This window comes from Tetranychus urticae, chromosome 2 (assembly GCF_039701765.1).
Source record: "Tetranychus urticae isolate SD_2017Ah chromosome 2, NJAU_TeUrti_SD_1.0, whole genome shotgun sequence".
Classification (NCBI taxonomy): domain Eukaryota; kingdom Metazoa; phylum Arthropoda; class Arachnida; order Trombidiformes; family Tetranychidae; genus Tetranychus; species Tetranychus urticae.
In genome coordinates this window covers 28,962,891-28,983,047 of record NC_142959.1, presented here as the reverse complement: position 1 = coordinate 28,983,047, position 20,157 = coordinate 28,962,891, and the positions used below count along the sequence as shown (strand labels likewise).

Sequence of the window (20,157 nt, the reverse complement as noted above, 5' to 3'; positions counted from 1 at the left end):
GAGGATGGTTATTATTGTACTACAGGAAATTGGTATGATTATAATGGAATCAATTGAAATATCAATTGAATGTTGAAAGAAAATTGAATTAGATGAAATTGTTGTACATTCGAAGACCCATTTAATGCACTTTTTATTAAACTCAGTTAAAATATTAGGAGTCTTGAAATAGTCTGACAAGTTTACATTTTGAGTGCAACTAGCAGCAAATAGTGTTTTGTTTGGACGCAAAAGGGTTTGTCTTTAAATTTAATTGTAATTATTGTTTATTTAAATAGGTTAGGTTAGGTTCATTTTGATACAGGTGAGGACCAGTTGAGTCTTTGGGTCCAGGTATAACCGGATTGAGTTGATTCATTAGCAAAAAAATAAAAGTCACTAACAAAATCACAAATCTTTTACTCAATTTACACACAACCCCTTAGTTCCACCTTGGTCAGTAAATCATTAATAAACAGTAACTTTTGCTTCCACCAACGTAGTTTTAATTAATAGAGTTTTATATTAGATGTGCCTGTGATTGTTGATTATGAAGGTAACAATCGTCATATTGTTATTGCTGTTAAAGTCCCAGCACCAGTACGGGTTACATTATTCGAAGATTTAATCTACTGGACTGATTCAACACGTCAAGGTATTCTTAAAGTTAATATCTTCATTTCAACCAGTCAACCTGTTGAAACAATTTACAGAGAGAAAGGTTAATGTTGAACCCAAATCCATGTTGATAATCCATGTGGCACCCGAAATGGTGGTTGTCAACATATGTGTGTTCTTACAAGGATTGAAGGAGATCAACAAGACGATTTTACTTTTGGTTATAGGTGTGCCTGTGAAACCGGTTATGAGTTGGCACCTAACCAGAAATCATGCACACCGGTTAAAGAGTTTCTTCTTGTTCACGGAATATTGATTAAAGATGGTTCCAACTCACCAGCGCCTAATGCCTTATCGGAGTCTATTGTACCAATAGTGAGTCGATCTGCTGAGTGAAATTCATAGTTTTTGAACATTCGCTGGTCAGGAAGTTTATCTATTCATGTTTGCATTTCGTGATTATTCAAATCCACTTTCTAGTCAAAGCACACTATCAGTTATTTTCATATTTTAGTTAAACATTTGAGTATTTACAATTTCCCCTTTGCATTATTGTTTGCAGTAACAACAGTTGAACGATGTTTTCCAACCATAGCCAAATTGAAGGACAGATCTGATCCGTTGAAAACAAAATCAATGTTTATTTTTGGTTATGGGCAATTGTTGTAATATTTGATAACGATGATTATATTGTTGATGGCTTAACCTATTCTTTATTCAGCAGTTTCAGTATAATGAATGAAGCAAGAAAAATAACAAAGGTAAATATTTTTGCTTTGATTTGAGATTAATTTGCTCTGAATTTCAATTTACTTTTACAAGTAATAGTAATCGAAGGAAAACAAGTTTTTTTATTATCATTACTATTAAATATCTGGAAGACAATTCACTTTTTATTTTGGATATTTGAATTTAGTGATTATTACGATAAAGAATCAAATGTTTAACAAATTTATTAGTAACTGTTGACCCATTTATTATATTCCTGAAAGTTAAATATGGTTACTGAAGAAAGGAATTGATAATTATTACAATTATAAACTATGATTGTCAATTTATCCGGTTTAACTGGAAAAGTGTTTATAAAATGATTTCTTGTTTAATTGGAATGCCAAACTAATATTTTTCCAGCTGAAAATCCATCCACATTTGATAAATTTCTTGCTAAAACAAGTTTAACTATTTTCAAATGAAGCAAAAATTATCCAATCAATTAAATTTTTTTTCTATTTTTCAGTATTTTTACGACATGGAAATATGATCTTGAAAATGGTTTTCCTGAATTGGAATTATAAAAGCAATCGAATCTGTGCTGGCGTAACCTGTGTAATACATCTGTAGCTCATTGTGGTCTTGATGAATGTTTCAAAGTGGAAACCAATCAATGTGAACATAGATGCGTTAACACCCCAACCGGCCTCTACTGTGAATGTAATGATGGTTACCAGTTAATAGCGGATGCTAAAGCTTGTGAAGATATTGATGAATGTCGCCAAGAGGATAGATAATGGAATCAATACTGTTTCAATACTCCTGGATCATTTTATTGTAAATGCAATGAAAAATATTACGAACGAGAAAGAGATGGACGATCTTGTAAACGACGAGACGGAATCACACCTTGGCTTATATTTACTAATCGTTACTACCTTAGAAACATGTCGACTGATGGTAAATGGCTCAGGAGACGAGAATATCGTTCGTCATGAAGCTCACGGCCTCGAAGGATTAGCAGTGGATTGGATCGGTAAAAAGTTATATTGGCTTGATCGAACTAGTAAACATCTGGATGTTAGTGAACTTGACGGTCGCCATAGGAAAACTATTCTTGGTAAAGGATTAGTTGATCCTCGTGCTGTTGTTGCTCATCCAGGTATTGGTTACCTTTTCTTTACCGATTGGAGTCACCATGCTTTTATCGGTAAAATTGGTATGGATGGATCCAATTTCACTCGAATCCTTTTATACGATCAAAAAATTGTTTGGCCCAATGCATTGGCAATTGATTACTTCAGTGAAAAGATTTTCTGGGCTGATGCTCATCTGGATTATATTGGTTATTCTGATTTCGATGGTAAATCAAGACATGAAGTAATTCATGTTTTTGCTCTTTCTATATTTGATGATTGGCTCTATTGGACTGATTGGAATATCAAGGCTGTTGTCCGAGCTCACAAATTTACTGGTGAAGGCATGGAAATCTTACGAAATACAAATTTAATTTACTTCTTTTTGGGATTTTGCGTTTGCACGTCTTTCTTATTTTTCATTTTAAATACTTCATTATAATCGGACAAGCTGTACTGGAATTGCTCATATGAAAAAATCATTAAAAGATCATTTATACCTGATCTTTTTGATCGTGATTATTGTTTAGATCATTGACAGGATTCACAAATCAAAATTTCTTCTAAAATTTTATTTAGCATTTTGGGCTACAATAAGAAATCGGGCTTTTCTAAATGCTGGGTAAATATTTTACTTTAAAGTATACCTTTCGATTTTTAATTTAATAATTTCAAATCATTATTTTATCTCGTTTAAATATTTGGTTATAAATGTATAATTATTTTATAATTTGTTTGTTTTTCCGTAGAGATGTTTATTGTGTGGACATAAATTTTTCAGGAATTAAACCTGAAGGCAAACCCAAGTCGAACTGGTCGTTATTTGAGAACTTTATATAGTGGATTTGAGAGGTCAAAATCTTTGGCGTTGAATCCAAAAAGGGTAATCATATTGATTAGACTTAATTTTTAGTTAAGTTTTTATTGATTTTATCCATCTTGGATGATTGATTACATTGTATTTGTAAAAAGATTGAATTGTTTCTGAAATTGTAATCAAAATTTTGTTTCTATTTTGTTTAGATTGATGTTCTGTGCTGATTCTGGTGAATCTCTTAATGAATGCTTCTTCATCTTGAAGGGACGGGACCAAAGTACCATTTATTGTTTCAGAGCGACTTGATTTAACGTCTAAGTTGACGATTGATATGGACAAAATCATCGATTGTATTGGTATGATCTACCAAGGATTGAGCACCGCCAGGTTTACATTATTAAGTAAATCATCTATGGTGATTAAAATGATTACAAAGAAAATGCTGAAGGTATTTTACTTAAAAATTTTCATTGAGGACATGCAATAAACAACATCTGAATTAATAAAGAACCATCATTATCTTTCTTCATTGTTAACTTTTGCACAAAAACGACTGACTTTCTAGCGTTGTGATGAAGATCATTACTGATTCCTGAATTCATTCCTTGTTGATATCACAAACAATTAATAAAAAACCAATCTTCCGAGAACTATTCTCATGATGCATCAGCAATAGAAACCAAAATTAGTAGTTCAACCCCTAAAAACTCAATCGGTCTGGCATATTTTCTCAGTCCTTTTTATTGACATAAGCGAATGCGTTTCTTAAACAAATAAATAAGGACTAATCAACGTGATTGAAACTGCAGAGTAACTGGATTGTCTGTTGGAGAAGGCGAAGGGAAAAATTGAAGTAAACAAAATTAGTCAAAGCAGTAGCAAAATTTCAGTTAAAATGTTCAATTTTGTACATTTAATATCAAAATGATGAAATTTTGCCAAATCTTTGAAAGTCCATGCAATTATTAACAATTGCAGTCATTTCAATAATCTTTTGTCTATTCATTCATCTAAATACAATCAACCATCAAAGTTGAATCAACTCTCATCATGAATCTTTCATTTCGTCTTATCAACCATTAACCACACCAATCCAAGTTGAACACATCTGACAATATCAACAATCGAGGTCAATCCTTTAAATCTTACTAAAAATGTCATTCTCAAAACTTTCACTAACATCCTCAAAACTAAATTCATATTAAATTACCATTTGAACAATCAGTACAATCACGTACAAAAGGCAAGTTAAAAATGTTGTTGAACTTTGAAAAGGTACCAAAGTTGACGATTACACCAATCGTGTTACAATAAAGCATCATTTTGGATCGACATTTCAATTTCAACAGAGCGACCTGTTAGTAAAGTCCTCAGGAAGATTTGCAAATTTCAGCAAGTTAGGGATGTTGTACAGAGACAAATAATTCAGCATTTTAATCACAAAACTATGCTCTTTAATTTGATCTATAATTCATCGAATTAAATAAAACGTCTTTTCTTAAATGGGCTTTAAATGAGCTCTTTTTAAAAATAGTTTGCCGCTCATGTTAAAAACCCGAAGAGAAATTGAGATACGACAAAAGCTGAAAATCTCGCAACCTATTTCGCCGCTAGCAAGGTCGCTTTTGGACTCACTAAGAAGTAATATAAGAATCAGCATTGAAAAAGATCGAGTCGAGCAAAAATTTGGATTCATTCGAAAAATTTTGACGAATTCATTAAATAAAATAGAAAAAACTTTTGCCAAAAGTTTTTTTACGGACTCAAGCAAGAAATCAGATTATTCAGTAGAAAAGGAATATTTTCATATATCGATTGAAAAATATTGATTTTCAAACTTGCATATATTCTAATTTTCTTAAAAAAATTAGATGTAATAATTCAATGATATTGCAATTATGATGATTGCAATCAAAGATGCGAACTCTATTAACAGGTCGCCCTTTAGCTGACTTTGTGAGACATTGATTTGCACCTTTCAATGGTAACCTTCATTAAAGATGCATTTATTTCACTGATTTGTTGATTGTCGGTTAACTTATTGACATCCAGTCCTGGCAACAGTTTGACAATTAATTGGATCGTTGATTATTTTTTACAATCAAAACTTGACAAGGTTTGAAGGGAAGAGAGAAGATCAATTTGGTTAAATTTGTTTAATTACAACAGTAAACACTTGTTATGTATGGTAAAGCTTTGAATCAAAGTCAATGTTACTTGGGTTACCGGCTATTGAGTTTAACCCAATTAACTGAATTGTATTTGATCAAATTAGACTCCGGAAATAAATTCAATTCAAGCCAAGACTCTTGTTGACTTGACCTCGTTTAATTAACAGTTTAAACAAATCAAAAAACACCAAAATTAAACATTGACTGAAACTGATTTACTTGTTATCTTAATCAATGTGACCCAAAAAATTGAGATTAACCAATGTATTAATAATACAATTGTGGTCAGCTGTTTTGGTTAAGATGATAGGTTTAGTCAGTTAACCACCTAAAAGTGTAAAAATAGCAACTGTTAATCAATGATTGATGATGTTGAAAACAAATTATCACTGATTTCACTCTTATCAGATTAATGATTGATCAATGATCATTGATGAGTATGATTGATTTTGACCATCTACAGTTGACTGTCAGTTGAAGTAAACATTGAATTTTACTTCGTTTGCATGGGAATCGCCCAGTTCATTCATTTAAACCAGTTAAAAGGCCATTAATTATGACAATACACTCAAAGATCATATTTCATTAGATTTGATTGTTACATTCTTCACCAAGTGTCAAAAATGTCTGTCAATAATCAAATGAGTGAGCAAAAAAATAATGTTAAATGAATAGAGAAAAGTTTTGCTTACAAATATGAAGGAATAGCATGTCAATAGTGAAATGAAATAAAATTGAGAGGTAAAGTGATTAAGAAATGATTTGACCGTTAATTATTCAAAACTGGTGTAATGTTGATTGACCCATGTATTAATAGTTGGGAAACAATCAGGTAAAAATAATACAACTGAAATGCATGTTTCCTTTAAACTGAGAAACCAAGTAATGGAAAGGGGCCAAATAAAGATGAAGGGAGGAGAGGATTTTTGGAATGGGATGTTGCTGATAATGATAATGATGATGATGGTGGTGGTAAAGTCGGTCAGCCAGAGGAAAGAGAAAGATTGGCAAGAAAAGGGATCTTCAGTGCTTACCTTTTTTTTGTTTATCTGGAAGGTGAAGAAGCACAAGAAGAAAGACAAGTAGAAAGGAGATGAAGATGATGTAGATGATGAAGAGGATGATGTTGATGATGATAAGAATGATGAGGAGGAGGGAGATTACTGGGGATGGTAGGGAGGCTTAGGGAAGGAGGGTGAGATGAGAAAATGTTGTCAAGTCAGCATCTTAATAGTCTACCTCAAGTCTTTTTACCGTTAAGGTAACAAACCGTTTTTTCCCTTATTGTTGTGTATTCATCATCTGTTATTTATACTTGATCACCTTAATAGTTTCATGCAATAGTCTTACCTGTTTAATAGTCTTCATATCAACATCATTTCAACTAAACTCAACGAATGAACAAGATGAAGCAAAAAGCTTTTTTAACCTGAAAAATATGTAACTCTAAAAATATTGCCTTTAACCTTTTCTCTTCTCTTCTCTTCTTCTTTCTATTATTTCCTTTTCTTCTTCTTTCCATTCTTCTTCTTCGGTTTCTCTTCATTCCTCTGATTGTTACTATTTTTTTGCTGTCAAATAACCAATTATGTCATTTACATTGACATTTTTGAGGTCCTTTGAAAAATCAGTTAAATCACTTTTAATGAAATGAAATGAAATTAACATCCCATTTGGATATCCATCAACGGAATTGGCTGTTTATCATCTTTGTTTTTATACTCTGCATTGCAAAGTTATCCAAAGGTAAGTTAATAACAATTTATTTAACCCATTCAATCCTTTTGTTCAATTGTCAAAACCAAATCATAATTAGCGCTTAAAAAATGTCTTTCAAAATGTAAACAAATGAGTAATGATTCAGCAAAAAGCTTACTAATTTAACCGGTTAAGTTTTTCAACAGTTAAAATTAATTCAAAATGCTATTTTAACCAGTTTTTTTCTGGTTTTTATATTTTTATTGTCATTAATTGTTATCTTTTTTTCTCAATAATTTATTTATTCAGGTGGATCCCTTAAAATCAGCCCAAAACCGTGTAGCAATGCAATCGGAGAAGAGGGAACTTGTATGTTTGTCTGGGAATGTATCAAAACAGAGGGTAAACATCTTGGAACCTGTGTTGATGGTTTCCTGTTCGGCTCTTGTTGCGGACACAATGATACGTTTAATTCAATTGATAACAATAATAACGGTCATCATCATGTGATCAACAGTATCTCATCATCAAGTTTGGGTTACAGTCCATCATCATCATCATCATCATCATCGTCAAGTAATAACAATAAACCGAGCATAGTTTCACCATTACATTCATCATTTGTTGAATCTTTTCCAACAACAGCAACGGTTACTATAACTAATTCAGGTTCACCATCATCATCATTTTCATCAACAAACACCATCGAAAATTCATCACATTCATTTCACAGCCTTAAGCCAACAAGTAAACCGTCAACCTTTTCATGGTCCCAGTCATCATTATCCTCTTCTTCTAATTCAGCATCCTCATCATCATCACCATCGACATCATCATCATCATTCTTAGGTGAAACTAGGCCATCCGTTTACGGAGTATCTTCATCTGTAACCTCAGCTCCTCCAACGACCAAAGCTCCATCTCCGTCAACAACATCTCGTCCAGAATCATCTTGGAATCAATTTGAAACCTGGAATACTTCTCCTAGTCCTTTACATGGTAAGAATCCAATTACTACCTTAAAACATGGTAATAATGAAAAAAAGTGACTGGCCTGACCTCGATTAAGAGAGAGAGAGAAAAAGCAAAAGATCAAGATTGAAAGTCAAGGTGAAATATCCTTATACATTTGCGGGACAAAAAAAGATCAACACACTTATTTATTTTCATCAACTTTCACTTTATCAGATGACCATTATTAATATTGGACTAATTATAATTTTATTTTCAATCTCGTTCTATTTATAGCACAAGTATGGCCTGGCCAAATAAACACGACTCCAGCAAAACCGTTTCTAAATACATTTCGTCCGCCAATTTTTTCAGTTTTTGGGAACAATAATAATCATCATCATCATAATCAAAATAATGCTAATAATGTTAATAATCGACCTACCTCGGCCACTGGGTCATCATCTTCATCACCTTTCCTTCGGCCCACTGAACGACCGATTCCCGTTCGTCCAACTAATTTTTATCAACACTTCTTTACTACAAGAACCAAATATCCAATAATAACCAGTACAACTTCACGTCCACCGCCACCAACAGCAACAGCTAGCCCACCGACAACAACCTTAACATCTTTTAACAACAATATAATGTTGGTAACAACAACACCTTCACCACCGACAACTACTTCAACTTCACCACCAACAACCCAATCGCCTTCTTCCTCCTCCTCGTCTTTTAATTCCCACAGGCCAAGACCACCATATCCATACCAAGGATCATCTCCAACCAAGCACAATATTCTTGACCCATCCAAAGGTAAACATTGAATACAAGCCTAATTTCAATCTGCATGAGAACAACTAAACCATGGTTTAAAGCATAACAATTTAACCATCTCATCAATTGTTCAACACTTCCTACCAACTTGCATTGTAATCACATGCTTTTGTTACTCCTTCTGTCGGTGCTTTTCACTCCATTTTGTTTTATTTTGTTTCTCATGTATTTCAATTTTAAACTTGTAAATTACTTCTTTTTTGTTTTCCTATTCACATTATCTAATTTTTGATTGTTTCCCAACAACATGATTATTAATCTTGATTCTTTTTCTTTCTTTCTCTTCCCTCACCTCATGAACAGTTCAATGTGGCAGCCCAACATTAACCCACCAAGCAAAGGTTGTAGGTGGTAAAAATGCTGCCTTTGGCGCTTGGCCATGGCAGGTTAGTTGAAACCAATTTTACTCACCAACATCAAGACTAAACATTACTTTATCATTTACTAATTTATCTTTTCTCTCTTTCATTAACCATTCATCCTGATGAACCATGTAAAATGGGATAACCATTACAATTGAAGGTATCTGTGCGTCGAACCTCGTTTTTTGGTTTCTCAAGCACTCATCGGTGTGGCGGAGCAATACTCAACAATCAATGGATTGCAACTGCAGGTCACTGTGTTGATGAGTAAGATTTTTTCATTACAATTTGCTGTTATTTATATACTGATATATTTACTGGTATATATATAACCATGCTTTTCATTTAAAACTTCTGTTCAACTTGGATAAAATTACATTAACCCGTTTCTTGATGAACCTTGAATTGAAGTTGAAGTTGAAGTTGAAATACAAGGCAGAGAATAATGTTGATAGTTAATGATGATGATCTGTTGAAAGAAAGGTTAGTGGAAGACAAATAAGATGATAATAACGATGAAAAAGGATAACAAAAGTGGCAAAATAACTCTAAGGAAAACCAGCTTATTGTTAGCGAAGTCATTTACTCATAACTTCATAAAATCATTAGTAAATCAAAATTTCTGTAAAATTTTACATTGAGAAGCAAAAAAAGATTCATTTAATGTTTTATTGGTGCAAATGTCATTTTTAAAGCTCATTGATTAAACCAATCAATATGAAAGTAGCAAATGACACTTGTTAAACCAGGAATAATTGACTTTTGGTAGACTTGGCATAATACAATTTATCAACATCTGAGCTGCCCAAAAACTCAAAGCTACCTGTTATAGCTTAAAGGCAGGCTTTAATCAATGTAAAGCTATTTTGTTTTTATTTTCATTCACTTTGCTTTACAAATAGTTTTAATAATAATCAATGGTGATTAGTTAAATACTTTTTCTTGAGATTCAGAAACACCTTACGTACCAGTCAATCCATTGAAATTAATCGCCTGTAGCTTCACAGGATGATTATGAAGATGATCAGATAAAAAGTAGCATCATCTTGATCAAAATTAACGGTCATTTCTTGTATTTCTTTCACTTACAATCTTCTTCCTTCTTCCTAACGCCTCTATCATCCCCATCGTCAACCTTAACAACCTTAAGCATAAACATTATCAATGATTTTTCATCATCACCTTCATCAGCATTTCTCATTCTCTCCTTAATTTTGTAGATCAACTATGTAATTAAAATTACTACCAAGAAGTAAGTCAAAACGGTTGCAAAAAAAAGCTTAAATCAGACCCAAAGCTTACCTTTTTTTCGTGTGATTCAAGACTCAGGAGGAAGAGGAAGATGAAGGTGGAGATGATGATGATTATGATGAAATAGTAGAATTAAATGTTGAAGGTTTCCACGAAACTGTAAAGTAAATGTCTCATCATTTTCAATTATATTTTTTCCTCTTCTTTGCTTTACTCTGATGAACTCTTTTTTTTCTGGTTTTGTCTATTTCTTTGACCCATTCAAGGTAACTTTTTTTTCTTCTTCTTCTTAGTAATCGTCTTTAACTCTTTCTCTACCTTCACCATCATCATCATAATCAACTCTAAGCTTTACACATTAATTATCATTACAATTTTTGACTACAACAGGAATCACCAAACGATGAAGTTTAAAATCATTAATGGTTCATAGATTTAATATTGTCTATGTCAACGTGAACCTTCAATTGTATTGTGCTTCTCAACTGAATTGATATGGTTAAACAATTTAATCTTGAAATGATTTAACTTGCCAATTGAACAGTTTACCTTTTACCTAACCTTTAACTTGAATTGCTTACAATAATTTATTTTGCTTTTCAATTTAATTATTTCAATCTTTTGTCAGAAGCCATATTTAACCGATTCAAATTTAGGTCGATTATAGTGATTGCAAAAAAAACGTACACTTTTTTTGACCAACAAAACCGGTAAAATGAGCAATTATTGAACAAGAAAAGTGTATTTACCCTTTATATTTGCTCATCTCAAACTTTCTAATTGAAAAACCAAGTAAATCTTTTCAATTTTACTTGTCCTGAATAAAAGATCTGAAAAAAGAAGTCTTATTCATGATGATTATACTTCATTCATTGAAGTATTTTGTTAAAGGATCTGCTATTAATAGTAAAAAATAAGATTGATAATCATAGCCAATTGTTGACTGTTCATTAACCAGAAAACCGATTGTAAAGTGAGTTAACCTAAATTTTTGTAGCTTTGTATGCAAAAGTGTTTTATGACAAAATTGATCAATAATTTACAGGGTAAAGAGTTGAAAATCTAACTAATCTTGAGAATGAATTTTGAAATTTGAAACAATATCAAGTGAAAATATGAAAGTAACCGGATCAAGCAAACAATTGGCTACAAATGACAAAATAATTAAACAGGTAAATTGCTTGTTTGATTGTTATATTATCTTAGCATCATCTTGAAGACTGTTATAATGATAATAACCTGAAAAAAAGAAGAAAAGAAAACAGAAACATCCTGAATAATATAATTTTTCTGTTAACTGAATTTTGTTGTCAATCAAAGGTTAAACTAACACGGATTCTCATTGATCGAGGATATGACCTATTCTCTATCATAATCATGTAATAATCATGTTAATCATGTTGATAATGATCATGAAAAGATGTTTCATTTGAAGGTTACAAACTCCTATGAAAACAAAATGTTTAAAATCAAGTTGCAAGTGTTGATCATTGGTAATAAAAAGATGCCCATTAAAGTTTCAATTAAGAATTGAATGTCATTTTCGTTGCTTGTAAAGGCCATTAAATCAATTTGGAATCAATTAATTGACTAAATGATTATTCATTAACATCAATCATTGAATTTACATTGAATTTGTATCCTTTTATGATGAAGATGACCCTAAAAAATGACTTTAAAAATCAAACTTCAATTGGTGAGAAATATTATTATTATTATTATTTATGATGATGATGATGATAATAAATGTTACACAACGTGACAATCGGAGTGAGACGTACTTTTTGCTGTTAAACTTGAATAACTTCATTGTTAACGTAAAAGGATGAGAAGAGTTGATTAAGTTTATTTCATTGTCGTGCATAATTAACTATTTATAAAGTTGTATTGTAACCTTTGCGACAACATCCACATGATCAACATCATTATCAACATCAACGGCAAGAGTAACAACAATTTAACATCATTTTCAATGGTTTCTTTTCAATTTACCTTTTCTTTTCTTAACATTTAAATTGTCCAGGAATAGAAGTTATTAGCTTATTTTATTGTCACATTTAAACTCAACAATCATTTGGGTCATGAGAGTTGATCCATGTTGTTGACATTAAACATTGAAATTTATCTCATCTAGATGATCGCAAATGTCGTCAACTCAGTACGATAAATTGAAAAGACTCAAATTAATAAAGAACTTCGCCAATGAGAAAACCGAATTTCTCATTAACCTGAATTCTGATTAAGCTGAGACCATTTTGTGGCTTTCAAGCTGCGTAAAAATTTCCTTGAATCCTTTTAGTTTGATACAAATTTTTACCCGAAATTTGATGTTTGACTTTAAATATTGGTATAGATTTATAGATTGCTTTTAAATTGTTTACATTGTTATAACATTTGAAGTTTGTTTTTAATTGTTGTTGGGAATCAATTTGTCGTTTGTTTCAATTTATTGTTTAGTTATGAAAGTGAAGTATTTTGAAGTGCATTTGGATTGTATTTACAATTTTAATTTACTGATGTTTTCAAGTTTGATTTTAAATTTGTGTTAATTTGTTTGATTGGAAATTGACCTCAAAGCTATCGGTTGTTTTAATGCATGTGTTTTAGTTACTCCTGTGAATATCAGGATTATGAAGATGAAGAAGATGTACTTTAATTGAAAGGTAGTTTAAAGACCTTATAAGGGATGAGAATGATGATAATGATGAGATCAATGCCCTTTAAATAAGTAGGTTTCTTATGCCGTTGAGGTTAAAACAATTGAGATTAAGTAATTACATTTTCTCGAATCAAATTTCACGTCAAGCTGAAATTATAATCAAGTAATCCATATCTATTGTTATGAGAAGCAGTAGTTGCAAGGAATGATAATCAGTGAAACAATCCTAGAAATGATTTAAATTGCTTTACACCTTACAATTGGAAACAAGATGATTGAATCACGTTGAGATGACAATCGTCTCTTAACTGGTCAATCTTGTTAACATGATTTACATGTAATAAGTTGAGTTACTTGAGGTTATCATTTTCAGTATCAGGAGCAAGTGTTGATAACATTATGAATATTATTGATAATTTGCATGATTTTAACCAATTTTGCTTCACTCCAACTGAAGACGCGTTTGAATGTTAAGTGAAAATGAGACAACTAGGAAGATAAAAGTTAAAGTTTCATTTCCTTTTGCAGCTGAAAAATTGTTGAAAAATTCATCTCCTTTTCCCCTAAAATCATGATCATTTTGAGTGAAATTTTCAACTTTCCGAGAAATCAGTGAATCGGTTGAGAACCGAAATTTGAACGGAGAATCGGAAACTTCACTTGAACAGTTTTTCTTTTAAAAATTCGACAATTTCTTATAAATTTTACTATTTTAATTTTACTTGTGGTTAATTGATAATAATGAATCAGTTGAAATAGCAAATTCAAGTAAATTCAGTAAAAGCCTTTTTCAGTTCCCTATTTACCCTTTTAACTTGAATATCAATACAGTTTCTGGAGATGAAGTGAAGCGTTGCTCTGAGTTTTAAGCCTTGAATATCTTGAGCTTCCTCCTCCTCCAGACGAGCGATTCTTTAACTAGCTTGTTTTAGTGGCTTGATTAGCTTGCAGCTAAAATCCCATCATTATCATAATCATCACAAACAAGGTTCAATATCAGGCGTAACAGTGTTGTAATATTAATGATAATAATTGTAAATAGTAACAGTTGTTGTATTAGTAACGGTAGTAACAAGTAAAATGAAGTAGCATTAATAGAAATATTGACAGAACGATAACGAGTCTGAATCAGGTCACAAATATGAGACTAAAGTTGAGACAATCTCTTGATGCCGCTGGTCATCATAATCATGTTTCTTCTTATCCTTTCCATCATGATAATCATGACCAGCATCTAGGGAGGGTCAGTTAACTTGCCCAAAAAGGACCATTTATGATGTCCGTTCAATAATCCATCATGTACATTCAGCATGATAAATTTGAGTAGATGACCAGAAAAAAATGTATTTCTCCATCTTTCACTCTTATTTTTGGCCCTGACATCTAAAACTGACTGGAAAAGCACGTTCTTTATCAAGAATATTAAACTGAATTCATTTAGTTCTGCCTTTTTTGATTAATCATTGATTTCAAGTTTTCCAATTGATTCCTAGCTTGAATATCATTTACATTAACACCAACTTGTAACTTCCTTTGTTTTTGGTTAAAGTTGTAAATCAAATTTCAACTTTTCACCTAAATCATAATCATTTCCGTAGCAATGAATTACTCCTGTTTTAGCTTTGCGTTTTTTCACTTCAAATTTGCATACAATTGATATTGTTGTACAATTAAACATCTTGACAAAAGTTGCTTTCAAAGCATCCAAGTTGACTCTAACTCAAACCATTCAAATCAATGTTAATTGTGATTTTGTTTTTCTTTGTTTAGTTTGCTGCTTTCCCAAATACGGATTAGAGTCGGTGAATATGATTTTGCCAATGTTTTGGAGCCTTATGCGTACGTTGAAAGAGGGGCCAAGAAAAAGGTCGTCCATCCTCATTACAATTTCTTCACCTATGAGAATGATCTCGCTTTGGTTCAAATGGATGAACCTATCGACTTTCAGCCTCATATTGCACCAATTTGCCTTCCACCGGACAGAATTGAAATGGTTGGACGTAATGCAACTGTAACTGGTTGGGGTCGTTTAAGTGAAGGTAATTCAATCACATTCAATGAGCGATGAGAAAAAATCTTTTGACAAATCCAAATCTTCTTTTTCTTTACAGGAGGAATCCTTCCGTCCGTTCTTCAAGAGGTTAAAGTTCCAATTGTTAGTAACGATGCTTGTAAAAACATGTTCCTCTCGGCTGGTAGACATGAATATATCCCAGAGATATTCATGTGTGCAGGTTATGAAGAGGGAGGCCGTGATTCTTGTCAGGTAAATGAAGCATTTCCGATGACTTTCATTTTTAGTTAACTTCTGACACTTTTTGCTAATTATATCTTTTTTTTGTTTGTAGGGTGATTCTGGTGGACCATTGCAAGTCCAAGGCGATGATGGTAAATGGTTCTTAGCTGGAATTATTTCATGGGGAATTGGATGTGCTGAGCCCAATTTGCCTGGAGTCTGTACTAGGATAACAAGATTCAAAGATTGGATATTGAAGACAATATCATAAAGAGATTAGAGCAATTAAATTAAATTCCTAATGAGGAGATGATGCATACCATGAATAATCTGAAAGGATGTTTCCTGTTGTCATCTTCCCATAGCAACTAAACTAATTCATCATTATTTTCATCATCCTTTTTGTTTTACCTTTTCATTCCTAATTTGTCCTCCATTTTAAAGTCTTTTTTTGTTTATCAATGATTTTATAAATCTTTTTTGTTTCATTGTTGAAAAAAACAAAAAAATTATATAAATAACCGTTGAACATTTGACTAGACAGATTAAATTCCAACATGCATTTATTTAGATCAAGTTTGAGTATCTTCAGGAAAATGTTTTTCAATTGTTGATTTTTAATTTTCATTGAGCTTGATTCGATTGTGGTTATTCGATAAATTTCATGGCTTTGCAATTTTATTTCTTGGAATTTTGAGTTCAGTCAACTTTTTAAATATAGACAGGCATCAACTTTGGATTCTGAATTCATTATTTCCAATTTGAGGCATTTTTGCTTTCGTAGGAAAATTTGACACATTCAATTAGGTAAGTCATGAGAAGATTGGAGGTTGTAATGTGAACAATTTACCGAGGCAACATGATTTGTGCAATTTATAACAAATGATTGATTTGAATCATCTATATACTTTTTGTTGAAATGAGGTGAAAATAAACAGTCAGTTACAACAAAAAAATTGAGTAATATTTTTGAGAGTAAACAAAATCAACAGAGAAAAAAGTTTTTTTTGTATTCGTTTTGCATTTTTTTTTTGATTTGCTGAGAACTGGTATCGTTTCTGCTTTTATCTTAATTTTTTGATGACCTCAACTTTTTCATGGTTCATACTTGACTTGGTCTTGGGTGAAAATGAAAAAAAACAGGAAGAGAAGGAAAGTAGAAAAAAGTATATCATGAAAAAAATGATTGAGTTTGAAGTTGTGTCGGAATTCAGAGCGAAGTTACTTAACCAATGTTGCTGACCTTAAATAGATTGTTTACAATCATTTTGAATGGTTTTCTTCGGATAAAACGATCAACCAATTCAACTCTTTCACCTATTCAGTAATGGGTGCCATGTTTTACAAGAAATTTGAATAGTATTCATTTATAAATCTTCATTCTCAATTTAAATTGCGGAATTGCTTTTTACAAGAGCAAGAGCTCTATCTGGTCCATACTCTTTCCATTCGGCACGAGATAACCAGAAGTTTGGTCTATCCTTAACAGTACTAGCCAAAATAGATCCACCAATAAAAACCATGTCTTTCCTGCCAGGAAGATCTTCTACTCTAATTTTAAATTTCTAAAAATACAAAATGAAATAATTCAAGGTATTAGTACATGAGAACAAAAGTTAAATTTGATTAACAATAGAAATATAAACTTACCGATAAATTACCAGCATCTCCTTTCAAAATTCTTTCCAGATATAATTGTTTTATTTCTCTTTCAAGACGAGATGGTAAACCTGGGTACATTGTTGAGCCTCCACTGAGCACAATATGTTTATAAAGCTCACTTCGAATGTCCATTGGTGCATTTTGGATGGTTGTAAAAACTAACTCAGCGATTCCTTGACTTTCAACATTAACCAAATGAGGTTGGAAAAGTGCTTCTGGTGCTTCGAACCTTTCACCTCCTATTGTAATCACTCTTCCATCGGGAAGCTAAGTTTAGAGACAGAGAGATGATTAGAATAGAGTGGAGCTTAGAAAATAATTTATGCCATATTTACATATGTATCACTTTTTTTGTTCACAAGAATGACAATTTTCTTATACGAAATTAAATGACATGTTAAATGGTATGAATTAAGAAATATTGTGATGCTTACCGTATAGTTTTCTGTGAGATATGTTGTCTCATTGGCTAATTTCTGTTCTTGTTCGATATTATATGCAGCGTAACACAATTTCTCTTTCAAAATTCTAACAGTTTCAAAATCAGCAGTGTGATTAAAGGCGTATCCTCGGAGTAGAAGAAGCTATTAGAAATATAAACAAAACAAGATGTTATTAAATAGAATTGGAAAATTGAAGAACTTTCTCACCTCACTAAGATAGTTAGTAATATTGCGGCCAGCGATATCCAATCGCTTAGTAAGATGAGGAAGGGCGTATCCTTGATACACAGGACATATATGGGTAACACCATCACCACTATCTAATACAACTCCTGTACATAAACCTGATAATTTAGATTGAACAAAGATTAAAATCAATAGACTAATAGACTAATAAGGTATCATTGATGATTGTTTCAAATTTGTGAAGGAAATAGGTTGGATTGATTGTATGATCTCGAATTATTTATATTAAATTTACCGTTGGCATAAAGAGTGAGAACAGCTTGGATGGCAATGTAAGCAGAATGGAATTCATAATTTTCAAACATTACTTCGAACATTTTTTTCCTATTATCTGATGGATTCATTGGTGGTTCTGTCAAGAGGATTTTACAATCTTTAGGGTTGATTCCCATCTTGGTGTGAAAGGTATAATCCCAAACATGACACATATCAGTCCAATTGCGAACAATACCTGCAATAAAAGATAAAATCAGTAACCAATCAAACACCGGATGAATGATATCAATTTCTCCACCCAAAGTTGAGAATGAAGTTGTTTACCATTTTCCATAGGATAAGATATTTCTAATTGAGACCTCAGTTTACTGGCTTCATCACCAACCATCAGATCCTACAAGAATGTAATCAGTTCAGAATATCAATTAGATCTTACAATTAAACGCACAGATGGTCTAAAAACAATAAATTACCTTCACTTCGATGTCGGAAATTCTTTGAGCTGCTCGGATGATAGGCCGGCCTACGATACATGGAAATGTATGGGCAGGAAAATTTGTACCGGCATATCCACATTTGATAAACTAGAGAAACAAATAACCAAATTATTTCCAATTAAACGTTGAAACTCTCAGATGACATTTGTAGGCGACAAAGAATTAATGAATAAATCAAACTTACCCCAGTTCCATTATCACAAATGACAATTTTTCTACCTTCACTATCCACTGCAGGTCCACTAACCATGTTTACCAATGCCGACTGTTAACAAGAGGAAGAACCAAGGAAAATAAACAATTGCAATCAAATCAAATGGCTGAGGTTAAAATAAATTATTTATTTAAAAATCCAATAAAATCACAATTTATAAAGATACAGCAAGAAAATTGAGAAAAATGACAATTAAAATTAACTTAAACAGATGAGCTTAAAAAACGCCATCTATGTTAAATCATGTTATATCATGTGATTTACACCGAATCTCTTACAGCACCATCTATCAAGTAACTTGTTAACAAATAGACCAATTTAAATTTTCACAATCAATAAATGAAATCGATGAATTTCATCCTCATTAAAGATCTTCTCAGTTACATGAATATGCAAAGAAACTTAATCCAATCATTCAAGATCCATTTAATAATTCAATTAGCTATCAATAAAGTATAATCAACAATTTAAGAGAATCTCAAACTTGTGCTTAAAAACTTGAACCTAGATGGCGTTATCTCATCTGTTTATATTTGACTAAATTCATTATTCAACAATTTTTACGTTCATTAAATGAGCTTCATTTGTAATTGATTAAAACCTTTCACTGTAACTCATTGTTTTGATTTAATCCGCTTCATTAACAGCTCAGGCATCACGGTAATTAATACTTTCAGCTTTACTGACTTTATCATCGGGTAACAAATTGGATGACCAAGATGTTTGTTTAAAGGTAACTCGTGTTTACTGTTTGTGACTTGATTCAATCTTCTTCTGATATCTTCTTGTATCAACTTCAATGATGTTATTAATTTGATTTCAGTCATTCAATTATCATTTTATGATAAATATAAATTGAAAAAGCTATCAAAAATCAAGATTCGTCTGCTTTAGTCAAAGTCTCTCACTTTTGGAAAGTTATTCTGATACGATGTATATAAATAATAGATTTGCTTTCTTAGTTTGGATAAACTGGTTAATTGTCAGCGTGATGATCATGGATTGGCTGATACATTGAAAATCAGCCAACTTTCAACGTGATCACTGATTAATGAATCCAGGCAAAGCTGAAAAGACCGAGAATTAAAATAAATTATTTCGGGTATAAAAATGCCTAAATAAAGAGCTTATATGCTAATAGTGAGGCATTGAAAAAGGGAAGGAAAATGCATGTTCCTATTAAATAATAGTTAATTGTGATTTTTCTCATTTTCAAATATCTTCACATGAAAGAGATGATGATCAGGTAATAAACGAAATATTACATTGAATAAAAGGAAGAAAAGAAAGCTAAAGAAACGAAATTAGAGGCCAACAAACCTTAATTAGCTAATTAAATTATATATGAATAGAGCTACAGAAACTTGTTGCTATATTTGTATAAATATTTGTATAATGAAATTTAATAAACGATTTAATACTTGAAAGAATCAAAAATGAATTCCTTAAT

At 31.8% G+C, this 20,157-nt stretch overlaps 3 protein-coding genes across 5 annotated transcripts; 2 read left to right on the top strand and 1 right to left on the bottom strand.

Annotated features, from left to right (window-relative positions):
* The first annotated feature begins 335 nt into the window (after window positions 1-335).
* LOC149094295 (low-density lipoprotein receptor-related protein 5-like protein) lies at window positions 336-2,948 on the top strand. Of its 2 annotated transcripts, XM_089267113.1 has the most exons (3): window positions 456-972; window positions 1,160-1,358; window positions 1,835-2,948. In XM_089267113.1, exon 3 carries the CDS (start codon window positions 2,056-2,058, stop codon window positions 2,884-2,886), a length of 831 nt encoding a protein of 276 aa, XP_089123239.1. In that variant the 5' UTR covers window positions 456-972; window positions 1,160-1,358; window positions 1,835-2,055; the 3' UTR covers window positions 2,887-2,948. The 2 variants fall into 2 exon arrangements, with proteins under 2 accessions (XP_089123240.1, XP_089123239.1); XM_089267114.1 differs by lacking the exon at window positions 1,160-1,358 and having other exon boundaries at window positions 336-972.
* A 3,682-nt stretch (window positions 2,949-6,630) lies between these two features.
* On the top strand, window positions 6,631-15,999 carry LOC107368087 (uncharacterized). 2 transcript variants are annotated; one of them, XM_015935868.3, is made up of 9 exons: window positions 6,670-7,178; window positions 7,440-7,706; window positions 7,776-8,129; window positions 8,379-8,900; window positions 9,225-9,307; window positions 9,444-9,550; window positions 14,964-15,232; window positions 15,305-15,459; window positions 15,542-15,999. In XM_015935868.3, exons 1-9 carry the CDS (start codon window positions 7,088-7,090, stop codon window positions 15,698-15,700), a joined length of 2,007 nt encoding a protein of 668 aa, XP_015791354.2. In that variant the 5' UTR covers window positions 6,670-7,087; the 3' UTR covers window positions 15,701-15,999. The 2 variants fall into 2 exon arrangements, with proteins under 2 accessions (XP_015791352.2, XP_015791354.2); XM_015935866.3 differs by having other exon boundaries at window positions 6,631-7,178; window positions 7,440-8,129.
* Window positions 16,000-16,371: 372 nt separating this feature from the next.
* Arp2 (Actin-related protein 2) lies at window positions 16,372-18,887 on the bottom strand. The gene is made up of 8 exons (XM_015935870.3): window positions 18,678-18,887; window positions 18,470-18,580; window positions 18,321-18,390; window positions 18,016-18,231; window positions 17,742-17,878; window positions 17,526-17,675; window positions 17,080-17,358; window positions 16,372-16,994 (listed from the first exon to the last, which is right to left on the bottom strand). The coding sequence occupies exons 1-8, from the start codon at window positions 18,741-18,743 to the stop codon at window positions 16,818-16,820; spliced, it is 1,206 nt and encodes a 401-aa protein (XP_015791356.1). The 5' UTR covers window positions 18,744-18,887; the 3' UTR covers window positions 16,372-16,817.
* Between the last annotated feature and the right edge of the window lie 1,270 nt (window positions 18,888-20,157).